The 25,196-nt window shown below is 48.8% G+C and overlaps 7 protein-coding genes across 7 annotated transcripts; 4 read left to right on the forward strand and 3 right to left on the reverse strand.

Moving 5' to 3' along the window:
- Window positions 1–2,505: 2,505 nt before the first annotated feature.
- EI90DRAFT_3129586 (uncharacterized protein) lies at window positions 2,506–3,193 on the reverse strand (the record flags this gene model as incomplete). Its single annotated transcript, XM_039064211.1, has 2 exons — window positions 2,506–2,868; window positions 3,113–3,193. The coding sequence occupies 2 exons, from the start codon at window positions 3,191–3,193 to the stop codon at window positions 2,506–2,508; spliced, it is 444 nt and encodes a 147-aa protein (XP_038911827.1).
- Window positions 3,194–5,540: 2,347 nt separating this feature from the next.
- EI90DRAFT_3129587 (uncharacterized protein) lies at window positions 5,541–6,942 on the reverse strand (the record flags this gene model as incomplete). Its single annotated transcript, XM_039064212.1, has 2 exons — window positions 5,541–5,726; window positions 5,782–6,942. 2 exons carry the CDS (start codon window positions 6,940–6,942, stop codon window positions 5,541–5,543), a joined length of 1,347 nt encoding a protein of 448 aa, XP_038911828.1.
- A 917-nt stretch (window positions 6,943–7,859) lies between these two features.
- On the forward strand, window positions 7,860–8,898 carry EI90DRAFT_2233181 (uncharacterized protein). Its single transcript, XM_039052735.1, has 3 exons — window positions 7,860–8,289; window positions 8,345–8,554; window positions 8,688–8,898. The coding sequence occupies exons 1-3, from the start codon at window positions 8,036–8,038 to the stop codon at window positions 8,785–8,787; spliced, it is 564 nt and encodes a 187-aa protein (XP_038911829.1). The 5' UTR covers window positions 7,860–8,035; the 3' UTR covers window positions 8,788–8,898.
- Window positions 8,899–13,277: 4,379 nt separating this feature from the next.
- EI90DRAFT_2831180 (uncharacterized protein) lies at window positions 13,278–13,809 on the forward strand (the record flags this gene model as incomplete). The annotated part of the gene is made up of 4 exons (XM_039053618.1): window positions 13,278–13,346; window positions 13,413–13,457; window positions 13,554–13,591; window positions 13,734–13,809. Coding segments are annotated over 4 exons (228 nt in total), but the record flags the coding sequence as incomplete, so codon positions are not given.
- Window positions 13,768–15,116, forward strand: EI90DRAFT_2232767 (uncharacterized protein). Its single transcript, XM_039052733.1, has 3 exons — window positions 13,768–14,690; window positions 14,768–14,830; window positions 14,973–15,116. Exons 1-3 carry the CDS (start codon window positions 13,861–13,863, stop codon window positions 15,037–15,039), a joined length of 960 nt encoding a protein of 319 aa, XP_038911831.1. The 5' UTR covers window positions 13,768–13,860; the 3' UTR covers window positions 15,040–15,116.
- Window positions 15,117–16,892: 1,776 nt separating this feature from the next.
- On the forward strand, window positions 16,893–17,403 carry EI90DRAFT_3019419 (uncharacterized protein; the record flags this gene model as incomplete). The annotated part of the gene is made up of 2 exons (XM_039057362.1): window positions 16,893–17,007; window positions 17,054–17,403. 2 exons carry the CDS (start codon window positions 16,893–16,895, stop codon window positions 17,401–17,403), a joined length of 465 nt encoding a protein of 154 aa, XP_038911832.1.
- Window positions 17,404–22,252: 4,849 nt separating this feature from the next.
- EI90DRAFT_3129590 (ferric reductase NAD binding domain-containing protein) lies at window positions 22,253–24,612 on the reverse strand (the record flags this gene model as incomplete). The annotated part of the gene is made up of 10 exons (XM_039064213.1): window positions 22,253–22,375; window positions 22,450–22,464; window positions 22,563–22,792; window positions 22,846–23,341; window positions 23,398–23,498; window positions 23,558–23,773; window positions 23,825–23,910; window positions 23,963–24,199; window positions 24,262–24,513; window positions 24,569–24,612. 10 exons carry the CDS (start codon window positions 24,610–24,612, stop codon window positions 22,253–22,255), a joined length of 1,800 nt encoding a protein of 599 aa, XP_038911833.1.
- Window positions 24,613–25,196: the final 584 nt, after the last annotated feature.

The raw sequence follows: 25,196 nt of genomic DNA on the forward strand, positions 1-25,196 counted from the left end.
ATCAAAAGATGAGGCAGAAGGTTTGGACAGTGAGATCTTGCTAGCAGAAGGTGCTTCTGTCATGCTCACTCGAAATATTTGGACAGATAAAGGTGAGACATATAAATACATGGTCTTCCCCACAAGGTATTGATATAAATGCAGGTCTTGTGAATGGTGCTCGTGGGACAGTGGACCATATTGGATATGCACCAGATGCTGATCCCACTAAAGACATCCCTCTGGTTGTTTTTGTATGCATCCCAACATACACTGGCCCAGTGGATGCAAAGTGGCTATCTCAAAGCAATCCAGATTGCCCAGTTGTGCCCATTATCCCCTTCACTACACGCTGGGAGACTCGGGATAAACACTCACTTTCCCGTACCCAATTTCCACTTACACTTGCATGGGGTATATCCATCCACAAGAGTCAAGGTCTAACACTTGAAAGGGCAGTGATTGATTTGGGACCAAGTGACTTTGCAGTTGGATTATCATATGTTGCAATCTCACGGGTCAAGTCAATCAAGGGAATTGCATTCAGAACATCATTTGACCTGACCCGTCTCCAAAAAGTCAATAATCCAGAAGGTGGGATTTGGGGAATGTTGCTCCGAGATAATGTTAGACGTGAACAGCTTGATTTTCATGAAAACCCATATGATGTTGATGTATCTGAATATGTATTTTTAGATGATGATTGATTGATTGGGTCCTCTTCCTCTGACATCTATACATTATTGGCCAAGCTTGCGAGGCATTGTACATGCAGTCACATCCAGCAGCACAGTATGCCCAGAGAGTAACTGCCATGGGTTGAGACAGTGGTTTGTTGGCTGAGCTTGCAAGGCATGCATTTGTTTGGGTAAGGGCTGTGTGTGTGCAAGTGCTGAGTGTGTGGAGTGTGTGTGTGGTGTGGAGTGTGGAGTGTGTGAGTGCAGTGTGTGAGTGCAGTGTGTGAGTGCAGTGTGGTGAGTGTGGTGTGTGAGTGTGGTGTGTGGTGTGTGGTGTGTGGTGTGTGGTGTGTGGTGTGTGGTGTGTGGTGTGTGGTGTGTGGTGTGTGGTGTGTGGTGTGTGGTGTGTGGTGTGTGGTGTGTGGTGTGTGGTGTGTGATGTGTGATGTGTGGTGTGTGAGTGTGGTGTGTGAGTGTGGTGTGTGAGTGTGGTGTGTGAGTGCAGTGTGTGAGTGCGGTGTGTGAGTGCAGTGTGGTGTGTGCTGTGTGCTGTGTGCTGTGTGTGTGTGTGTGTGTGTATGCATCCCTGGAAAGTAATTGCCCATGGGTTGGGTTGGTGGTTGGGTCGGGTAGGGGGTTGGGAAGTTGGGTATGGGGCTGTGGTGTGGTGGGAACGTATCTCTTTAATAATGCCATATGGAGCAGAGCAGGACAGCCCCTGCAGTGACCAATGTGGAGTAAGGACAGGGAGCAAGTGCAGAACACATGGCTAGCTGTCTCTGATAACATTGATTTCCCTGGGTAGCATGTATATATGCAATCCTGCTTCCATTTTTATCAGTCACCTGCCAAGACTTTAACCCACATACATGTGGAGGAGTGTCCATGCACCCTCCCTCTACCTGACATCTAGGGCTCCTAGCAGATCAGACCCATATTGGCCTACTGTACTGGCACGACCAACAACCTCTTCCCATGGCCTCCAGGAGTTACTGGAGCCATAAATCAATTCAATTTTGTTGATTTTCAATTCAATCCAAGACCTTCACGTGACACGTGACAGGTTGTTGATCGTGCCAGTACAGTATCTTTGTGGGCCAATCTGAATGTCAGGGACATAGCATATGACTACATATATCACTGCATGTAGCTGCATCAGCCCATAACTCTCTCACCCCTTTCCCTGATCTGACTCCACCCCTTGATCTGAGTATCTCCCTGTTTGTTGCCTACCTCATCATTTAGTTCTGTTGATCCTTTTTCTTCCAATTGATTCATATCTCTCATGTATATAGCCCTATGTGTTGCTGAGGGTTGGAACCTCAGCTTTGTCTATGACTAGGTTTTTGGGTGATACTTGACTTGGACTGACAAGCAATCCCTGACACTGAATGCACATTTCAATCTGTGGGTATGGCTCAGATTCTTGGATTGGGTATGGAGTTTATTTACTGCAACAAATAGATCATTGCCTGAACTAAACACTTTGCATACAAATGAAGATGGCATATATTTGAAATTGCAGTACGGTTTGTTAGAGGGTTCCTCCCAAACTGGATGGCCAAGCTTGCAGCGCAGCGCCGAAGGCGCTGCAAGCTCGGCCATCCAGTTTGAGGGGAACCCTCATAACAATTGTAGCCTGGTATTCAACCAGGGGGTGCCAAATACTGAACCCACATGACCAACTACCGGTCACGTGTCATGCTGGCCTCCCGGTCCGGCCGAAATGACGGTCATGTCACGCGTCACGCTGGGGGTGCAGTTGAACAGCCTGTGTCACACAAATTCCTTGTGACAGCTCAGTGGCTATGCAATTATATTTCAAATGCCCTTTTTAGTAATATTTATATTAGAAGTGAAAAATCTTCATCTCCTCCTCCAAATTGCGTGCCCACCTTGCTTGCATTCCACAGCCAAGATCCAAGCTGAGGCTAGAGGAAGGGAGCATGGTGATGTCATCAAGGGTGTCGGACTCAGCTTCCTCAGCACAAGTCCGTCCCGCTTGTAGGCCACCATCAACTTCCTCGAGTCCATCAGGCACATTCCCAGCCACATGCTCGAAGACCCCATCCACCATCACATCAACATCATCTTCTGGGATATCCGGGAACTCCCGCTCATGTACAGTAGAGTCAGGACCTGAGTAGATGTCACCCCCAATGTGTGGTGGCTTTCGTGGTGCCGTGATTGCTCTTGTGAGGTCAGGATCGGTCTGGTGAAGAGTGTTGAGGATTACATGTAGTGGACAGCTGGTCAGGTGTCAGGGCATGCTGCCGCCGCTGCCGCCACCACCTCCTTTCCTTTCGTCTCATCCTCTTTTTTCTCCCTTCTTTCCCTCTTCTCTTTTCCTATCTTTATACGGAGGACCTCTCTCTTTCTTTCCTACACTTGTAGCACGGACGTGCCCGACGCTGAGCACCCCGTAGGGGCACCGCCACGCCGGACACGCCACGCACTCCTACTTGTACTTCCCCTCCAACACTCGGGATCGACTGCGGAGCCACCCACGGTAACCCGGCTTCATCCGAAGGTGACATGGCACTTCCACGTGACTCATTCACACATGTATATAAACTAAGCCAAAGCAGGACCGAAGAAGTAACCTTCTTCTCATTTCCCACTTCAGGCAAGTACCCTAGTTTAGTCTAGCTTCCCACCCTAATAACAATATATTTCCCGCTTCAGCCTAAGAAGCCACACAGGGATGTAAGCCCGGGTGAGGGCTGCCCACTATACGGTCTTACCGCCCCGCCACCGTCTGGGCCGCTAGCGCCGAGCGCTACGCCGCTACCCCTCGAGCCGTCCCTGACATCAGGCTGGAATGGGAGAGGTTAAAATCACCTGAACAACATAGTTGAAAGGCCTGTATTTTGTTAGCACCATAGTTAGTAGTCATAGTGTTGTTCCTCACTTTATGAATTTTATCCTGCTGATTCATAACATGGAAAGTATGAACCAATGTTTCAGGGACATGGTCCCTCAGTACAGGAAGCCTGGTGTCGAGTTTTATATTGCATGAGGAGATCCCATTTTGCAACTGAGAGTAAACCTCTCGCATGGCAGCCGACTGCTGTGATTGCTTTACTGCATGTTTCAGTGGACGCTGGATGCCAACGTCACAGGGTTGCCATAGGCCCGTGCATCCACCTGGAACATAGTCAAGTATGATCCAAGGATAGTTGTTGTACATCCAGATACGAAATTCAAGAGATGTATGAACAGGCCACACATCAAGTTGCCAGATACACTCCTGCAGCGGATCGAGAGATAGCCGTTCCTTTGCAGCGCTAAAGTAAGGAGCCAGTATATGTGATACGAAAGATTTCATTGTTGTAAGGTTTGCCCAGTATGTATCATTTCCAGAAAACTCGAAAATAAAGCCAAGTTGCATGGCTTCGTCATGACTAGGGCATGTGTCGAAGGCAAACTTGCTGGGGTCTTGCCACGAAAGATGGCCTGGAATGGCAAAAGAACCCTGCTAGCAGAAATGGCCACATTTAGAGTAAATGCATGCTTCTCATCATGCCCCACAGTAGAAACTTGACGGGATCCCTTCCGTTCGTATGTGGAGGCTGAATTCTGTTGATAGATCACTTGTGTCTGATCTGAATTCACCCAAAGACTATCAGGGATTGCATAGTGGTGGATGGAGTAAGCTTGACAAAGCAGTGAGCAGTGGATTTTTTTATCGGCATCAGGTGGGATCTTTTGCGAAGCACGAGTTGCCTGTCTCAAGCTCCAATTCATTTCTTCTCAGAGAAACCTCCGGACCCATGTCATGCTCACAGCGAACACACTCCCATCTTCCTTCACAACAGTTCTCAGGATTCCGGGCTGGGTGTGTTGAATTTGGGCAATGATGATGCCACGGATTTGGTGGGTGTCCAATGCAGCACCAGCCTGTTGGATGCCCAGCAGTGTTCGCTTGATTGCAGCGATTGTATCTGGATAGGATGCCTGTGTGTCCCAATTCCTTCTTTAAGTTTTTAGAATACTACTAACCATTATAGACTCACCAATATCCCCCTCTTCATAACATTGCCTCCTGGACAATTTTCTTTTGCAACCTTTGCGAGCGTTTTGTTGGACCAACGTGGACATGACCCCGTGTGATCAATCCACTTACCAACGACATCAGGACACAATGAGTGAAAGAGCCTTGGGCTTCTCAATTGACATCCTTTTGTTATTTCAGTGGGACTCATGTGCCAGCCAATGGTCACTGCTACTTCAATTATTATTGTCCAGAAGGCAGGCTGGAACCAGTTTGTCGCCATCGCAAACTTGTGCACTCTTTGACTATGAGGGTGTATTGCATTGTGAGTGGTCTTTCTGCACTTCTGTTCTCTCAACCATTGCTGAATATGACGCTTCAGCCATGACATCTCTGCGATCGGGACTGGCTTGCTTGGAGCACAAGTATTTGGTTCCATGTTGAGCAAGCGCTGAACATTTCTTTTCATTAGAGGCCACAGGGATTCTACTGAATAAACTTCACCTTTTTCTTTGTGCTGTTGCTGCCCATTTCCAACTTCGCTCTGTGATGCCATTGTCTTTCCCATGCTAATGCTCAACTCCTCTCCAACTTCTGTCTTTCTGCATGTTGCTGTGCCAATTTCGCTTCCTCACATCTTTCAGTGATTCTTTCAAGTTCGATTGATTTTTGCTTCTCATATTCCTCCTGACTTACTCGGCTGAAGAACCACAGCAACCCATGTTCCTGAACCCCCTTTGGCATGGCCAAGTCCAACTTCTGTTTTTTTCCCTTCGATTTTCTGACATCTGAACTAACTGAGGACCCCACCACGGCTCTGCTAGCTCCTTGATTTACTGGGTAAGTCGGTTCCGCTACTGTTAGGAGTCCCGTCAAAGTTTCCATTGCTGTCACTTGGATCGTTGCTCAGTTTCTGCTACTGGGGTCATTACTGCAGGGGTAGCCACCAATGATGAGAATGCCATTGGCACTGGCTTGGCTATCACTGGGTCTGATGGTCCAGTTATTTCTGCTGAGGTCGCTACCTCTGAGGTGGCTGTCACCATCAGGGCAGTTGCTTCTGGGATAGGCATTGCCTAATAACATGTCGGTGAGCTTGTTTTATCTGCTTAGCTATGTGTGGTCACTCACCTGTGCACTATGGTGGTCAAGGATTGATGTGATGAATTTGACACACAGCATTGCGATGTCTTTGCAAAGTGGGTATTTCATTGGAATAAAACAGTTCATCAACGCATTGAGAGCAAAGAAACCACATGAAGTGGCATCATTTTGATAAGCAATCGGCAGCAGCGCAACATGAAATGGAAGAACTGATTGATTTGATTCCAGATAAGACATGTTGAGCCACCATTGAAGAGCATTGACTGCCTCCTTGGCTGCGATGTCAACTCCTGTTGGCTGGTGTAAGGAGTCTGCAAGGTAAATGGTTGATTCTGTGGCAGAGATCACAAAGGCAACCCAATGATTGTTGTTGATGTGAGTGATCCCACCAAACTGAGACATAGTTCCAGATGAGAGCTCAGAGCCAAATCTGCAGAGAACTTTGCAGGTACAATCATTTGTGTATCTTTTGTGGCCGTTCCAATCCAGTTGCGTGGCACATCCAGTCAGGTACTGGACATCAATGGGGCTGAAGAGCCTAGCATGTATTCCGTGGGCCTCCAAATCCCTTTCCAGAAGTTCTATGTGGTATGAGATATCAGTGGTTACGAGACAGGATAAGGTGAGATGACGTATCAGTCCCCCAATTGAACCCAAAATTGATTTTGAGAATCCAAGGACTTCGGTATTCCATTCGCATGACAGGAGTCGATTTATGGCCACCTTGATGGCAATGCAGTGAGTAGGGAAACGGCTTGCCAGTTTCTCAACTTGCGCCTCTGACTCTCTCCACATCCTCTGGACATTGTGAATCTGAAATAGGACTTCCCAAATTCGGACAATGCTGACAGGGACATAGCGGATGCCGATTTTTACTGAACAAGGTGGGTTATCGTCATTGGGATCATATTCAGAAATGATTTTCTTTATGATAGGGCAGCATGGGCAGGGCATGTTGCGGAGGTCACTTTCAGCTAATGCTGTGACAGAGGGTGGGTGATTACTGAGAGATGCAGATGTAATTTGTAGATTTGTTTGGAATGATGGGAGTTTGAACTGGAGAAACCCAGCAACGGACAGGGTGTGTCTGGGAAAGTAGGACCCAATAAGTGTATTTGGGATACCGCTGTACAGGATGGGCTCATCTGTATGAGAGCAGATATGTCGCGCCAGAGCAAAACCATCCATACTTAGGTGCAAAGAAATTTTAAAGGGAAACTCATTTTCAAATTAATCACATTTATTCTGGCTACCAAACATGACCATCAGCATGTTGGTTTCCTTCTGGATCATGCTCCCACGGTCAAGGTCACGCGCCTGCCGGTCGGGTTGTCACGCATCAAAATGAGCTCCCGGTTCATCACCTGGCAGAAATTTTGTGTCATGCTTGGGATGCACCAGTAGTTGGTCGCGTGGGTACAGTATGGCGTCGTATCTGTTGATGTTGATGACATCGAAGTAATGTTTTCTCAACATGGTCATTGGTCTCGACACCCCATGTTCATTCTGAACAAGATTTTTGATCTTGTTCCTTTCATCCCCATTTGGAGGATGACCGGATTCTCCAACTGGAGAATTGGGATGTGGACCGCACGGACGAAATCCGGCGATATCACATCCGTTTCGGCCCCGCTGTCAAACAGCACATAGGCTCTTACACCTGCTATTTTGATGTGGGCCATCAGCGTTCTCTTAGTAGAGAGCGGTCTGTTCGTGGGATATTTCCCCACGTCTTTGGAGATGCGACATTTCGCATCGAATAAGGGATCCTGAAAATCTCGCAATGTATGGGCGCATTCACCAGTGCTGCGACTGGAACACCTTCTTCGCATTGTCCGTAAGCATCCATTGTCACGTCGACCCAGGTTAAGGGACTGGACTCTCGCTAGACGTCTGTTTGTGGAAGTGATTAACATTGTCCGCAACCATCTGAATCGATCTCAGCACGGTGACAAAACTGCGAAGGCTCCCATCGACGCGCGCAATTACACTAGTCCCAGCTGCTGGGTGTAGCCCTTTGCGCCTTCAGACTTTGTTGAGTCAGAGTTCTTGTCAGCGGGATCAGCACTCATGACGTGTGCATGCCTAGGGGCCTTGCGACTTGTCGGCGCAGTCATTAACGCTGATGAACACTTCGACGGTCTGCTGATATTTCCCACATTAATGTTTGATATTCAACCATGCAACTCACGTTTTCCATTCTCGGACTGCATCGCAACTCACCCTGAGTTCCACGGTGCCAACGTTTTCCGTTCTTCTCCCACCCCCAGATCATCGGAAAATGTGCTCGACCACTTCCCCACAGGGAATTCGCTACCGCCCTTTGCCGAAATGTCTAGTAAGGAACTTGGAAGAATCAGGGTCGAGTTGCAGCCTCCGAGCATTTGTAATGCACTGGGCCTTTTACTTCATCGGCGGAAGGCACAAGCTATTTGGGCAAGACAGCTTTTCACGGAGCCCTAGTATGGCTGTCAGGAGTAAAGTATTGGCGAGAGCTGGGTATCTTCACAGCTTTCACGATAGGTCAATCCAAATGTGCTGATAACTAACCACCTCCGTTCTTGTCTCAACTAAATTGATCTCTGATCAGTCACGACCAAGCAGATTGGACCATGCTCACCTTGTCAACAACCATCGTCCATCGTGGACAAGGTGTATGTTACTCCTTGCAGAATGCAAGCTCCAACAAGAGCTGCGGGGTCATGATCGAAAAGCGAATGAACCAGGAGACAAATAATGAGGCACTGACCTCCCAACCGCCGCTGCCTAACGAAAAGATATTAGATCCCGCCACATCTAGGTCAGTTCCTTGCTGATCACTTATGCATCTTCTACCCTCGCCTTCTTGACCATATTCTTTACCCCTCAACATGCTAGTCTCTCCGGAGATTATCTGGACTATGCTAATGTGTATTTGACTTATATTCGATTAGGTTCACATTCGGAGCCTCCTGTCGCACCCAAATTTCAACTCTAAGACACGGTCAAAGCGTAGCACGCCATGGCGACAACCAGCCCCTTCTCATCGGATGATAAATAGTCTCCTCGACGATGCAATTGCGCGCTATGGACACAAGCTTGGTCCAAAGCAAACGGACGGAGATTCGGTACCGAATTTGAATGGACTCGCTCCGTGTTCCTTTCTCCAGCCTCAGTGCTGTTTTCCTTCTTGATGTTTTCCACACGTCTCCCAATGCGCGTTGTACGTGCTAATACGACTATTGAGCCACTTTTACAAACGTTTCTGGGTCCTTGATGCATCGGTTTTCTGTTCCATTTCCATTCGAATCATTGGCGCTTCAACGCCAAATCCACACGGAAAGTTCTTTGTGCCTCATCCTGGTGTCTCAAACACTAAACACTTTCCTGGCCACATTGCACGCATTGTCGTGGCCATTTTCGACCAAAATCAGTCTTGTCGCTATACTCAATCACTGAAACACCTTGAATACAGCGCTCTAGCTCCAGTTGGTAGTTACTCACAGCACTGCTAATCTATGATTATCAGCCCCGTGATCGGGGCCAGGTCGATGACTTCTTTTGCTCGATCGAGATCAGGTCCCTTCCTAGAAACCCTTCGCTCTACCTCCGCAATTAACCTTTAATGATCGCTGATACTGCGTTGGGTGACGTGGTGATTAGGTCCTCGGCGGTGCAGGGTGTCCCCAGGGCGTCCCCAGGGCGTCGTCTGCTTTTTATATCCGAAAAGTTTTTGCGACACGCCTGCCGCAGTTCAACATCGAAAGCACAACCTAAGATCGAATTCTCATTGGCCGAAGTCAAGTCGCGAGGCCGAAAATCAGAGAGCTCAGTTACAAAGCCCGTCGTCCAGCTTCTATCGGTGGCGAGGGATTTACGTTGTCGGGGTCCCCAATGTGGCGCAAAAATTAGAACCGCTCTATCGCCTGGTAGTGGTCCAACGGGCTACCAAGTGTGCTGATTTGGTTGTCTGGCCAATTCAGGAATGGGAACTCCGCGGATATGGAAGGCACTCCTTGTGGCATCGGTTGAAGCCAAGCTGTTTCTCCGCGGGAGCGTGCAGGTATTCTCGAAACTATTGTTGTGACACTGCCGTCCCCTCTTGGGCGAGACAAACTACTCCAGCACTCTCCATTGAACGCTGTGGTCGCAGCAGCCATATTGGAAGGTAAATGATCAACTCCGCTATAGCTTCATTCTAGGCTTATAGTCGGATGGTTTCTCATATCTACGCTCTGCCTACGGCAGGCGTCTTGATCCATCTCAAATTAAGCCTCGAGATTCGCGTCGTTCACTTGTTGCCATGAACAACTTATTACTTGCACAACAGACGTATAGTGTTCAATGGCACATTCTTGAGCTCGGCAGCTGCTCCATTCTGTGAGATCAGTACAAAGTTTTTGCCGACGTTGAGTCAATTTTACTCTTGCTCACTTCACCAGCCCCTATTCTGTTTTGCTTTCCTTAGCGATGTGGCCAACCAGTGATATTTATTGCCACAGCGGCGGAGTAGCGTATCACGCGGTGGCTGGGGTTTATGTAACTACATTGGGCGCATACGGTGAGATCTAGATCTTAATATCACTCGTTGTTTGCCGTCGCACCTCGCACCGGTTCACAGGCCTCCTATCTTGGTCATGCCCAATTTCGCTAGGGTCAGATGACGGGTGCGGGCACTTTCCATGGAAGACAGCCTATATCATGTCGTCTTCATGTTCATGAACTTGTAATGCTCGTGCACTGTGTGCGAAGAGCATGACCTCACCCGAGACTGCCTTAATTAGCAGCTTCACATGTCAACACTCCATCAGTGCGAGTGTGAGGCTCCTCTCGACGAAAGTGGAATGTACTCCATTTGAGTGTTTGCACTTTTTGTGATAGCGCGTGTGCACCCCAATGGAATGTGCAAAATGACGACTGAATCATTAACTTGTCACGCGCCTGCATCCCCAGACACTGCTGATCGCTTGATCATAAGCGTTCAGCACATAGGGGTAGCTTTGGAGGAAAGCAAGTCCAAACTTGAGAAACGAGCATATGTTCTAACTGATTTCCCTATTGTCAGCTTCCGTTTTAGATGTATGTCAAAGATCTTCGAGGTACAGCGTGTGCAGATAGGTGTAATTACATAGGTCACACCAAAAGGTTTCATATGGCTTTTTGTCGATCACAGCGTGCCAGTGATTGAGTTTCGTTGATGAAACATTCCCGGTGGTGAAAGATGCACAGCTCAGGAATTGGTTGATGACCGCGCGCGAGGGTCCCGAAGGAATCGATTAGTTTTCAGGATTTCCTCGCATCCACACCATGCCAATACTGTGATCGGCACCCCTTAACCGTTTCGTAGGCACCTTGTAGCTTCTCTGACCCTTGTGCTCTTCGAGTGATGTTGGAGTGTACAGCATGCCTCGTTATGATTCACCAGACACTCGGATCGATCGGCTCGGAACTGTGTACGTACGCGGGGTGACGTGCGGGGTAAATATGAACACAGGAAAACACGAGGCTCAAGTTTATCGAGCCGCGATGGCGAAAACCAAGAAAAAGGAGGCAACTCGACCCTGGCGGTATCCCTCCTGACCTTCAACTCCTCTTGTTTCCCTGAACAGACATTATCCGCAAACGTGGGGTCTTCGACTCAGAGTCACAGCTCGGGTTGCTTCTGCCACTAATATATCACCCCAGAAAATATGCGCGATCTCAGCCACACATACTTCGGGTATACACACCGATCCTATCGATACCGCCTTTGACCGCCTTTTTCACCTGTTCAACCACCTGTCCTCGCATACCCACGCGGACTTACGAACATGACCACTAGCGCGTTTGTATGATCCCATCACGAGCCCATATCCAACCATCCTCAGTCCCCGAACGAAGCATTCGTCCCGGTAAGTAAAGGAGCAACTTCATTTCATTTTGTTGGATTTTGTTGGGCCATTTTAGATTAGGGCAATGTAGTCCTATCTTTGTTGTTTGGGGATAGGGTCGAGATATATATAACGTGTGATGCTCTTATTCAAAGATTGCCTGCCCGATTGTTATCTTCCCGCATGTACAATTACCATTGGAAGCAGCTGATCATGCGGTCCGCAATCGGAACATGCGAAACGTCCTTGGAAGCCATGAAGAGTAAAGCTAGCTTTCTCGCTAATGAGTCCCAATTTGTTTGGCCGTCCCGGGGGGATTTGCTTGAGCCCCTGGCCGCCTGTATTCTTGTAGCTGCGTGAATCGTTCGCGTGTCACCATGTAAAGATGGGGAGAAATTGCCTCTGTGATCACGATGAGCGATTAAGGCATATTGGCTGAGGCGAAAATGTGTTGCGCTCTCGGCGTCAGAATTTGCATTGGTCCCACAGCACTGAAGAAGGGCCCTAGCAACTTAAAGGCTCAACGCTCGACCCTTCACTAGGGTAACGGAAGGGACCTGTACGATGACTGTCGTCGAAGTGGACAAACGTGCGACTGGAAGCCTGCCGCGGGGGCACCGTAGTGGGAGATGTGGTCAAGAAATACGGGTCTGACGGCTCTGTGCCTCCGTTGAAATGCTGACTCCTGATTTCCTGGTATAGCGCCGGCTAAGCCGGTTGCCATTCCGGGCGGCCGCATGCAATTCCTCTTTGTTCCCCCAGCAAGGAAGGCAAACACGGTTGATGTATAGAGAGTGTTGTTTTTCAAGCTTCCGAGGCTTCTAAATAGGAGAACGGTTGGGAGGTTCTTCCTTCGCCAATCGAGGGCCCTCATTCACGCTCAGGCCAATGGGTCTAGGTTGTGGCAAGGTGAACAATGACACGGGGCCAAAGCGTCCACACGTTGGTCACGGTATCTCCTCGGTAAAGGATGATGAGAAGGGATTTTATGACGCCGGCATCTGTTGTAGCCTGCCCAATTGCGCAAGATCGCCCTCCCAGCTTCAGGGCTGGACCACAAGGAATAGTCCGTTTCTGTAGTCCTGCAGAGCGAACGTTGCCGTGCTGTTCTTGGTACATTCCCGCGGCGGAAGCGAGCAGAGCGAGAGGTGATTGCGCCGGAAATTCCGTAAGAATTGCAGGGGAGAAATAAATTCTCGGAATATTACATATAGTACACTGGAAAGAGTAGCACCCTTAAAGAATTCATGAATCCATATTTACTAGTATACCATCACAAATATTTCCAAAAAGAAGAAATCCAAGGGAAAAAGATAAAATAAGATAAAATCAACACAAAAAGATTGAAGCGTCCAACTTGAAGAAGAATTCAAGACATTTTATGAACAGGTCCATATAAGATTCTTGGTGAGCTCACGGCTCACCCTCCCAATCCATTCGTGTCCCGACTCTTTCTCTTCCTTCTGTTGCCAACGAAACCTCGCTAAGCCTCCAAAGATTGTCTTCCTGCATGCCATGATGGCGTTCCGCGCTTCTTCTGCTAGACACCTGAACGTACCCAACAACGAGGATGATCCAACATCTGACTTTGAGGACGGCGCACCCGTAAAGTCTCTCAATCCTAACAGTATCCACAGTGGCAAGCAGAGCTTCATCCAAGAGGACCCAAAGATTGACCACAGAAAGAAGAGGAGGAACAGAACCACGCAATCTTGCTTGTCCTGTCATCAGAATAAGAGAAAGGTGCGGGTCGCACGGTCCCTTTGAAGGCCCTTTCCTTCATCTGATCACCTTTTTCATGGCGCTTAGTGTGATCGAGGTCGTCCCTGTGGCAGATGCATCACTCTGGGCTTGGTGAGCTGATCCTCCATTTCACTCTGCTGTCGGGCCTTAGCGTCGAGGTCTGAGTCCGCCTCACATCAACGCTCTCGCTTATCGCTCTTGATATAGACCGGTTTCTGCGTCTACGAGGTCGGCGAGAAGACACGGTGAGTTCCTCTCTTCCAACACAAATCACACCCACATGTGGAGATCATATTGCCACTTCACACCTGATTTGCCACTACCCCTCTTTACTCGCTTTTTCGCCCCTTTCCTTGTTCCCAATACTCATCCGATCATCTTTCTCAGAGATAAAGATACAGATGAAGTAACAAGCCTCCGGAATCGCGTTGCTGAACTCGAAGGCGTCGTCCGCGAACTAAAGAACAAGCCTCAACCTCGCTGGGCTGCCAACGCAATCGTCCAACAGTCCTCGATGGACTCACCCCATTCTGCCTTCCAGCCCCCTCCATCGCCTGCACCTACGATCTCTTTTCCTAAGGAGTCTTGGCACGTCCGCTCTGCCCGTAGAGATCATGCTGATCGGGAGAACGATGGTGTCAACCGGTGCGATGGTCACGAGAAGAAGAAGAGGAAGCTGGGTGAGAGCGGGCTCGGCGGGCTTGGAGGTGGACTTTTCGACGAGTCATATCGTGTGAAGGTCGAACAGCAGCCGACATCCTCGTTCTCGCTCGAGAGTGCTGGCGATGAGAGTGGCCTAGAGATCGACGAGAACAGTGCTCTCGGCAGCCCCCTCTTCCCCGGAACCACCAACTCTCACAACCTTGTCCCTCTCACAATGGGCCTTCAACGTCGTGCGAGCGTACCGACTGGATCGTCGCTCAAGTTCGGCGGCCTTGGAAACAACGTCTTGATGCGGACGGCGACGGATCCTTTCCCGGGTGCTCCGGGTCCATACGTTCAAGATACTCGACGCAGCTTGACTAACCCACCTCCAAGTATATCTCATTCTCGTCGCCCCAACCCTGGCGTTTCTTCATCCTCGCCTCCACCTCACAAGACGAGCAGCAAAAACAAAGCACAAGAGGAACCAGTGTGTCATTGTCTCGCCGATCCGAGCTCCTCGGGGTTCGTTGCTCATCTTAGCAAGAACGTTCGTTCTACGTGGCAATTCCTCGAGACGCGACACCGTTCAGAGGGTCGTGGAGACGCCACCACCTTTGACAACCTGGATGAGTCCATGAAGCCTCTGTTAAGAGATTGCGGCGTAATGCGCGCGCTTTCCCAGCTTGAGAGGGCCATCAAGTATGTCTCAACCTGCCAACTCCCACCTTCATATTAGCTATCGATCACTAACTTTCTACTTGCTTCATTTGCATTAGACTTTCGAGCTGCAAGAGAACCCAAGCGCAAGCTTCCCCCGCACAACATCATATTCACGCGCAATCCCACACAATCTCTTCTCATGATTCGTCGCTCCCGCCACTCTCCATTCCTGCGCCACTCACGCCACCGCCTCATTTGAGATACCTTGATGAGGAGGAAGAGACCCCTGAGGAGGTTCAGCATGAATCTGAGTTTGCGCACCCCACCCAGCATCAATTCCCTCATCAGCCACAGCACGTACAACATCAACAAGCCCATCATGAGTTGATGATACCATCACCAGTCTCGCCACAGGCCCGTCGTCTATCTGCGGGGTCCGCAACCTCTCCTCACGGGCAGGTATCAACCGAGCCACACCCTGGTGTTAGCGTGAATGTTGGCGGACAAGACCTTCTCGATGCTGGGTCTCCTGTTAACCTACTTAGCGAAGAGGCCCTTGTTGCCCTTGGGGGTGGCCACGCTGCTCCTGTCCCGACTCCGCCTTCTGCAACGCCATCGCAGCCGGCCGAAGGTGGTGAGCACCATCCGCATCCGCTCGACAACGCTGCGGGCGGAGAAACTGGGGAATTCTACAGTGGCTACGAGCACCACCACCAGCATTATGAATTCTTCGGACAAGGAGAGGATCATGGCCTGATGGATATGGCTTACAGGTCATGAGATCTCCATCATGCGATCACAACGCTTGCGCGCCACTAGCCTTTCGTCTTTTTCCTGTATGTGCCAAGGAATGATCTCACCACAACACCACACTCGCTTTCTTTTTTATTTGCACATGCGACACTCCCTCCATTCACTGAAATACTCCCGGACTTTCTTGATCGCCTGCTTGCTCGATTGCCTTATTATTTGGTCTTTTTCTCTCTCGCAACGTCAAGTGCAGGTCCGACCTTCTTTTTGCTATGATTGCTTCCTTGGATACCCTGATCCTCGGACACTTTTCCCGTTTTGTTTGGAACCACTAATTCTCCAAGACTGATGGTGATTGACGTTGAGCCGTCTTCGCCAGCACCCGCCGGCCCTCGGCCTTAACCTGTACTATATCTTCTCTGTTGTGCATGTTTGTGCCAATACGCTTGTTATCTATAGCTTGTTTTCTTTTTTTCTTTTTTTTTAAACATTCCACCTTTTTAACTCTTCGACAACTCCGCCTCGCCTTAAACCAACACGTAACCAATCCTCATCCATCACGCATTTCAAACATCACCATCATCATCAGTACTACCACGACTTTCTCACATTTTAAACACCTTCACACACATTCTTATCTTCTATCAGTGCGTTCGTTTCCCATTACGCACGCACCTCATGGACGCACATACCACACACTCACACACTGTATCAACTTTAACACTTCCGACCTACGAACAAATCTCAATTCCGTTTCTAGCCGACTTCCTTCATGCCATGCGCGTCCCTTGGTGTCTTTCGGGACCATCCCAGCTTGATGCGGCCCGACTCTCATACCCTGCTTGGCCCTTGTCCCCTTTTCATGCGTCCCCTGTGCGTCCCCTACTCTTTCCTCTGTCCTCCGCTTGTATTATTTCACATCGGTAGCGTTCCAGCTTTCCAACCGACAACCTTATTCGTTCTCTCCATCGCCAATTTTGCGTTGTGTTTTATCTCTTGGCTGCCATCTTATCTTCTTATCTTCCCAAAGGCTAGTGCGTCGTGATCCATGTATCCATAAGGGAGACAAACACCCCCAAAAAATGGAGCGCTTATGCAAAGCGCAACATCGACTGTCTTTATTCGAATAAGATTCGTTAGTCAGATCGTTTATGTATTTATTTTTCCTTTTGTTCGACTTGGGCTCCGCTTGTTCTCGATGTCAATTCTTGTATGAGTTCGTTTCGTCGCGCTCCAGACATACAGACTTGCAGTTGGCCTCTGGTTGGGCCACACCGCAATTTTCTTCTTCTAATCAATATTGCCTCCTGGTTCGTTCTCTCTCGCTTTCTTGCTTTCATTGTAGAATGTTAATATTGCTTCCTCGACTTATCATATTACCTTTGAACCCCAAATACATGATCATTAGCTTCGAGACTGATCGAAAAAATCCCAATTAATAACGAGTTCATGCATGGTGCGTGATCGTGGGAACAGAGCCTTCACTCGAACATGCCACAATATCCAGCTCCTCCCGCTGAAGCTAAGGGCAGCAAAACGACTCGGGCCTTGCCTACTGGATGGATTGAGGAGAAGGACCCCATTTCTGGTCAATTATACTTCGTCGGTTCGTCGCTTGCTAGTCGACTGATGACGGACTTCGATTTACGAAGACCAACCAATCCTCTCAGACACGCTTTCGTTGAACCCTCTGGCGACTTGGGATGATCCCCGCTTGAACCCCTCTTTGTATCCCAACCATGATCCTTCTCTCGGTGTGACGGTTCGTCATCATCAGCCAACATCTACTGGGAACAACAAAGACAACAATACGCCTTCCTCCACCTCCTCCCGGCTTCTGCTTCCTTCCTTCCCACAACCAGTGCCCGTTCCCGTCGTCAAGGATTATCCTGATTATCCGATTGGTCGACCCTCGGGAGGTGCAGCGATCCTAACTGTCGCAGGGGCAGCCATTGCAGCTGGGATGGTTCATAGTCGAGCTACCGGTACCACACGTCCTTGACGTCATGTCACACGTCGGATCCCAAGCCCGTCCATCCCCCTTACAAAGACATTTTGTCGGCTGGATGATAATGATGATAATGACACGATTCACTCCGAGGATTTCCTAACTACTTCCACGGATTTCTTGTGCGGATCGATGCCGTGGGAAGGTCATCTGATGCGAAAATAATATGAAAATTGATCGTCCTCGTTCCTCCTTGCAATGAGGTGTTCCACACGCTTTCTGACGACTTCTTTTGCCATTTTTGTCCTTTATTACTCAGTATAAGGGTATCCTGCATCGCCCTTACTTCATTCCAGCCAATAGTGATTCGTTCCTCAGGCCTTTTGTTCGATCCTGTGATCGATATCAGTTTTTTTTTTTTTAATTTTTCTTGCCTGAACCAACCCTGCATTTCCAGGGGAATCAGCCGAGCAGCCTCATGGTCCGCACCTCACGTTCAACACGTTCTCTTGTTCTTCGTCCCTCAAATCCTTTCACACCGGCCTTGATTTGTGATATTCAGAGCATACATTTTGATGTGAAATAATGTTTGGTCTACAAACAATCCGCTACTTAAACCGTAACGATTCGAAGGATATTAATAATGCCCTGGTCTTATCTCAAAACTTAGTTAATTATTAATAATATTGATGAAGAGTCACCCGGCCAGGGTACGTTGCAGCCCTGTGTACGAAATATATGGAATTAGGACTTGAGAGTGAATTTGCAGATGGAAGCAAGACAGTAGGTACATACTATACCGCGCACTTTTATTGTGCATACAAAACGATTCTGTTACCTCGCTGGTCAATGGTCGAGTGGGAGAATGCACATTCAGATATGTATGCCATGTCGACATGGGAATCTGGGCCAAGGGACCAGACATTAATGTGTAGCTTTCTTCATTAGTTCCTGACAACGGAAATACTTATTCCTTGGACGCATTGAAATGATATGGCGAGCAATATCATGTTCACCTCATGAGCCAATATCATCACGAGATGTTGTGTCCAGCCTAGACGTACGATTGAAGCCACTATTTTACCGAGATTCTAGCAGATATATGTGAGAGAGACAAAAGGCTTGATGGCCAGTACGGCTACCATTACGTTTAGAATGCAGGACTTACCTAGAGGGGCCAAGGGGTTCGCCAACATAATTCTATCAGGCGGCGCCATGCAACCATGACCGATGCTGATAGATTACAAATCGCTATCATCTTCCCAATTTGAATGAGATGGATTGACTTGCACAGCGGACTGTGGCGAAAGGTGGGAATGAGGAAAGAAGTACTGATATGTAATGGGAAAGTGTGTATTGTCGGCCGGTCGATGAAGTTACATTGGAACCGCGGAACATATGGTACGAAAACTGCGGAGCGGACCCCTTTTGCCTGCGCACCCACTCAGAACATTCACTATGAGAAGGCATCTACAAGTTGGGCTCAAATAAATTTCGCCCTCGTATACATATTTCATGTGCTCCAACCATCCCAATCCGTCTAGCACGACAGCACCACTCAGGGGAGGGATCATTGATGTTGCGGACCCGGTAGAGGGAGCCCTGGGCCGAACACAGCACCACGAGTCCAGGCTACACCTTTGGGTGCCTAAAGATTTCCGATTTGTTCCTTTCCAATAGACTCACCTTCTGGTACAAACTGCTCGGTTGAGTCGAGCGATCTGATGGCGATGATGACTAAAGTCCCCATTCCCATTAAACCAACACACTTCGATGAGTCACAACGATCATGCAGAGGATTTGGAGGTGTGGCTCAATAATACGCTCTCCGCATACCCATTTTCAGAAGGGTCCCCAGTGATAAAAGTTCAATGTGGAGTCGGCGCAGTGCAGGAATATCGTCAAGATGACAACAGTTTCCCACTGATTGATGCTGGACAAAAAGCCATCTCTCTGCAGGTGCAATTTCAACAAAAGAGATGCTTGAACCATCAAGCATGGTTCAACATTCAGCTCTTGGAGGCCACACGAGTGTGAAAACCACCGCAGACCGAATGTACCTGTGTTGACCCAATCCTTGTTCTCTGGATAGCCCCGGAGCCTCATCCGGTTCCCAGAATGGCATGACATTCACAATGGGATTATAGGATATTACGTCGGGCATCACAAGATCACTGGGTCAGCGATGCTCCAAATGTCAATGCCCCCAGTTGGCCAAAGATGCAACGTATGGGGTTTATGTGGCCCATATGCCGAGTATAAGATATCATGACCCTCGTCATCAATGGATAAAACAACGCTCGCCTTATTAGTAGCGAACCCAGGAGGACTATGGGTTCCATGCACCGAGGCAATTAATGCTGCCTGAACAAGCGTTTCGATAACGGGTCAAACCGGTGGCGGTCGAGCCCCCCTAAAACGAGCTTCTTGTTAGGGAACTTGTTGTCCAGCGTTGATTCCTGAACAAAATAATGCTTTCAAACGAGCCTTTTCACGTCGAAGGAAAAGGATTTGAACCAATTACGATGAGAAAGGTGCAGCCATGCCTCAGGAAAGGACACAGCTCGCCGAGCGAGTACGTATGTCGCTGAAGATGATGGATATTTCCAACGCATATCTAGGCCAGGGCGGGTCCCGAAGGGAAAGGATAATTCTTCTTATCCCAGTCGGGGATAATTACCCCAACGGGGAGTGGAGCCAGTATTCCGCCAGGTTACCCTATACCGTATTTGACAATTCGACGACGTCTCCGCTCTCCGGACCGCCGAAGCCTGGAGCTTCCAAACATAAATGTGGATGAGGGTATGTTGAGCCATTTGTAAATGATTTCACGGTACCACTACAATACCAACGCCCCGAGCAAGGTCGTTTTCCATGAAGTAAATGAGTTGGAGCGCCAAATAGCGAGTAGGTAGCCGTAGCCCAGAACCATTTGAGGCTCTCTTGGAAAGCAGGAGCTGCCAAACAATGTGCGGACGACAAGGAACGTCGACACAACCACCTGCTGAAGTTAACTCTGGACACCATAACGAATCTGTAACTGTGGTGCTTCTGCTTGCCTTTTCTATGTAGAGCCCAAAGCGCAGGGTTGCTACTGAATATCTGTTGTCGCCATCCCAGACTCCTGACGCGCCCGCGCCCCAGGCATTGGAAATTTTCTCCTATACGATCTAATGGTGATTGTGGACGCGATTGTAACTGGCATTTTGTGCGGACTCATCTGTACCATTATACTCCGCCGATAACATCTATTTTCCTGAATGATTTCCCCAGAGAACTTGAGTTGGAGGCAAAGACTACTGATTACAGCTCCTTCCACTTCCAGTTGAGGCAATGCGAATTGGCGATTCGACAATCTTGTAGTTGATCTCAAATAATTATACTTACTGTAATGGCTGCAAATAGTGGGATAGCTATCATTATCTCCGGGTTAATGCCCCTTCTGACCTAGTAGTAACTCTCTTGTGTGATCGACCAAACTCAGATTAGGAATCGTCTGGGCTCGTTAGCTTGCGAGGATGTATAGGTTGGCGATGGCATATAGTTCGTTACTTAGAGATGTTGTCCATCAGGCACCCTCGGGGTACAACACACTTGGACTGGTCTGGAACTCGGGGCCCTGTATAAGAATCAACGAATCGCAGCCCCTTCAACTAATTGGAAATGACGCCTTTTTGAAGCTAACCTAGTTCGCGAACCCTGCCTAGAGTCGTGATGGGAACAGTTATCTTGTTGTTCGCATAATTCCACAGCCAAAAATCTGTCGCTCGAAAGCGCTCCCCCCTATCGTGAAATCACCCATCTACCACATCGCTTCTCGGTATGCCAGATAATTTCAAAGCTTTGTTGAGATATGAGCAATTAGCCTTCTTTGGTGTTGTTGGGTAGTTCACGCTCACACTACGACCCCTCTGTCGCCACGTTCAAGACTTGGCAGTTTCAGGGTTGCGCAGAAGCTGGCTTTTCCAATTCCATGTGTGCCTGATTATGATTACTCGGGATAATGTGGCCCGATGTGCCGTCGACATATTAACCACCCATTACCGCTAGATCACGAGGGGCAGCGGTCGCATGGTCATTCCTAAAGTAGGGAAACGGTCCTTCCCATTCGATGGGGGCTGTATCACCCGGGTTCGGAATACCTCTTGAATCAGGAGTAGCTTCTTGACCGAGCAAGGACGAGGGAAAATGGGAGGCATAATCACTGTAAAACAATGGAAGTACATATAATGCACATGGTACAGCTCGCAAACAACAAAAACTGCTGCTGATCAGGTCGGTGAGGGAAACTACCAAGGTAATGTCCAACAGGGGGTATGTGATAAATAAATAAAGACTTAGGAGCAATAACGCGGAGATCAGTCTACCGACCCGATGGCAAATTGTCGAAAATATACACAAGCGCATTAGTGTCTGAGAAATAAGTCTATGGGTCACTCGAATAATGCTGGCTGTTAACAGAGCATTGCTAGTGGTTAACCGAAAACGAAATGGGGAGATCCGATAGGATCTGTGTTCTACAGAGCTGTGGGCCTCGCCGAAATGTGAAGATTGACAAGTCATCCTGGACACAGATCCACTAGCCAAGATCTGCATAGGCCATCAAGAGCAAGGGAGAAAGCAAGGAGGTGTCGCAATGCAATGCACGGGGTTGCAGGTTGCCTGAGAAAATTGCTGCCATGGCCTTTTGCACGGCACTTGCGCTAGTTCGTCTGGTTGGCGTGTTTCCCTGCCAACGGTCGCACCTCTTAGGGTCAAGTGGCGGCTGCAGCCCGCAACCACCGCCGTGCATTGCGGAGTTAAAACTAAAAGAAAGGAGTGACACGAATGAGAAAGATGAAAGATTCTCAGGTGAAGGGTCAGCGAACGGGCGCATTCAAAAGTGTTCCTGTGAAAAATGATATCAATAATGATTCTTATCGAAGTTCAAATTGATCGATATCCTCACTTGAGCAAAGGTGAACGTAGCCGTAGAAGTGGAACATGCAAGAGCCTGACTTTTGACTGTTTTGGCTAGAGCAGATGGCTAATAGAAGATAAAGGCGAATGCCAAACGATGAATACTTTCCAAGAGTGGGATGTACCATTTTGAACACTCACCCCACAATAGAAAGTCTGAGGGAGAAGGCCGAGTGAGTTGCGGAAATGACACAAAGACCAATGAGATACGTGAGTAAGCGTTCCACGTGTTATCAAATGACAAGAGAACCCACCCCGACGTTGAATGCGGTACCAGACTCTCGTGGACCTAGCAGGGCTCCTGTTTCCACGGCCGATCGTATTCGCGAGTAAATTGACTTGAAGTCCGGTCTTCCGTAGAATGTCCGCGAGCGCAGTTTGGTGAGAGGATCATAAACGCTCCCGGTGTCGTTGATAGCGATGTTATACAGTTGGTCGATGCCGATGCTCTGAGTAACATACATGTTGATACGCAAGAAGTTCGCTGTGCTGGGAGCTAAGCACGTATAGAGTAGAGGATGGGGCTCATGGACTCACGGTCAATCTGTGCATCTTCGATCTCCGTCAGCACGCTCTGGAACCAGGCGAAGGATACAGCGTCGCGGCATATCCATATAAATTCGACATGTTTCAGCTTTTCGAGACGTCCAGCACGCTGCCGGTACCAGATGTGCTTCAAGATAGACGCGAAAGGAGCGACGCCAATCCCAGCACCTACAAGCACTGCCAAGTCTGACTTGAATACATCCTCAGAAGGCGCTCCGTACGGCCCATCTAGCCGTACTTCTGGCAGGGATATAGGTCTCGACTCGTCCGAAGCGACAACTTCGTAGAACTGATCTGATAGCTCGGGAAGACCAAAGGCGCTTCTCTCTAGATCTTTCGTCCCTTGCGAAGGCTGCGTAGCGGCCGCAAGAGCTGCAACAACGGATGGTCCAGCACTGACTGCATCACCCAGTGCTCTTGTCCAGTCACCAACCTGGCATATCGTGACTGATACGTATGGATCCTCTGGAGCAGACGTGATTGAGAACTAGGGGGAAACCGATGAGGAAGGACGATGTGCACTCCCAGACAAGTTGGACGCACCGGATGCCACTGGTAAGCGGATACAGAAGGCACTTGGAGAAAGATCCATTGGCCTGGGACGTACTTGAGTGAGGGTTTGACCATTCGTAACTCAAGAGCACCTGCGCCGAGGGGCAACATCAGGCGCAAAGAATGCCAAGTGCCACCACAAGACACCCACCACTGGGATGCACCAGAACTTTCGTTAGCTTGGTGTATTTCCTGCCTCTGATTTCACGCCAGATGCGCTCCCCAATGTATAGCATGGCGGGCCCGACGGTGAAGTGCCAAGACCCATACCCTAGACAATGGTTGGCATCATAGAAGGGAAATTTCTTGGTATGCACAGGTTCGGGTGTATCACGAACGAAACAGCCAGTGGCATGCGAATATAGTGCTGGATGTTGTGATGAGTAGAAGTTAAACAACAGGTAATGATTCTCATTACCGAGAAAGAAAAAGAAGGCCAGATGATGGGTGTACCAGAATGCCTCGAAACATTGATCACGTACTTTACGAGCCGCCGTTGTGTACCTGCAGAAAGTAGCTTGAGCGAGGTAGAAATACGTCGAGAAATACTTCATACATGATCAACATGATGAAAAGCATAAAGTGGCCCGTGATCCCTGCAGCCTGATTGTAGTGGATTTGTACAGCGAGTTCAGCACGCAGTTCTATGATACCATGTGCACTAAATACATGCCCAAACCCAGGGAGCCGGAAGGTGCTCTTACGTGTGTTCTCGATGCTCATGAAGTTTATGTAGTGCGAGGTTGTATGAACCATGGTCCAGAATGCCATTGAGTACGCGACTTGTCGGTGGCTGGAAAAGTACAATGATTGAGGGGACTTATTCAAGCACACGATACAAGAGTTTAAACTCACAACCAGATGCTCTGGTCCATGGGTGCCAACCATGCGAGCGTAGGTCTTATGATTCTGAGGATATTCCGGAGGACCGGAAGTATGATCAGAGCAGCATCATAGGCGAGAACCAAGGCCGCTCCGCGGGACACCCAGACAGAATATCGGAGAGTGTTCAGGGCAACCAGGCGTTCGTTGGCATACTGAGAATACCACCCATATGCAAATAGTCCTAGGTGAGTGCCGTAGAAAAATACATTGAACGCAAGTCGTCTAGAACGAACCCGCTCTTAATCAAGTGAAGCTGATAAAAGCCACGTGTGCTAACCTCAAGGAAAGGATTTCCCGCCGCAACCAGGACTTAGATGACATGATTGAGCGATCCAGGAGGGCACCCAATCAGTATCTCCTCGCAAAAGCGGGCTTGACAAGGTACGCCGTCGAACGCGAAGGTATGGGGCAGAGGGGGAAAAGAACGTCTGGGAAAAAATCACCAGTTTATCAATGCTATCAACAAGTGCTAGGAGATGCTTTCATACCTCTTTAGGGAATAGGTATGCACCACGTTGCAAACAAAGGCATACAATTTGCCTATATAGGCAAATAATAATAATTCAGCCGCAATTGGAAGAGCCTTGAGGTGATTCTCTGTGAAGAGTCATCGTAACCCGAGAGACTCAGAGACGCAAGACGCCTGAATAGAACGCATATTTCGGCGGTTGCCACCATTGTCAATAAAACGCAACAATCGGCGTCTTCCGTTACGACGCCGTAAACGTAAGTACCAAAAACCCTGTGCACACGTTCCTTGGAACCTGGGTGTTCCCACTTTTTGAACCGGCAATCGAAAAAAAGGCCCAGCTTCTCTGGGCGAGTCTTCAGGACGTTTGAGGTCTTTTTGCTGGCAAACGTGCAACCTCCATCACATGGAGCTTTCCGCCTTGGGTGTGGTTAGA

Source organism: Cantharellus anzutake, assembly GCF_015039405.1.
Source record: "Cantharellus anzutake strain C23 chromosome Unknown EI90scaffold_58, whole genome shotgun sequence".
NCBI classification, from domain to species: domain Eukaryota; kingdom Fungi; phylum Basidiomycota; class Agaricomycetes; order Cantharellales; family Hydnaceae; genus Cantharellus; species Cantharellus anzutake.

Excerpts from the sequence above, each read along its gene's own strand:
- EI90DRAFT_2233181 (XM_039052735.1), top strand. The coding sequence starts at position 8,036 with ATGTGCTCGACCACTTCCCCACAGGGAATTCGCTACCGCCCTTTGCCG. Across the intron at positions 8,290-8,344 it reads CACGATAGGTCAATCCAAAT|TCACGACCAAGCAGATTGGA; the intron begins GTGCTGATAACT and ends ATCTCTGATCAG. Across the intron at positions 8,555-8,687 it reads TTAGATCCCGCCACATCTAG|GTTCACATTCGGAGCCTCCT; the intron begins GTCAGTTCCTTG and ends ATATTCGATTAG.
- EI90DRAFT_2232767 (XM_039052733.1), top strand. The coding sequence starts at position 13,861 with ATGGACTCACCCCATTCTGCCTTCCAGCCCCCTCCATCGCCTGCACCT. Across the intron at positions 14,691-14,767 it reads CAGCTTGAGAGGGCCATCAA|ACTTTCGAGCTGCAAGAGAA; the intron begins GTATGTCTCAAC and ends CATTTGCATTAG. Across the intron at positions 14,831-14,972 it reads CAACATCATATTCACGCGCA|CCCACCCAGCATCAATTCCC; the intron begins ATCCCACACAAT and ends GAGTTTGCGCAC.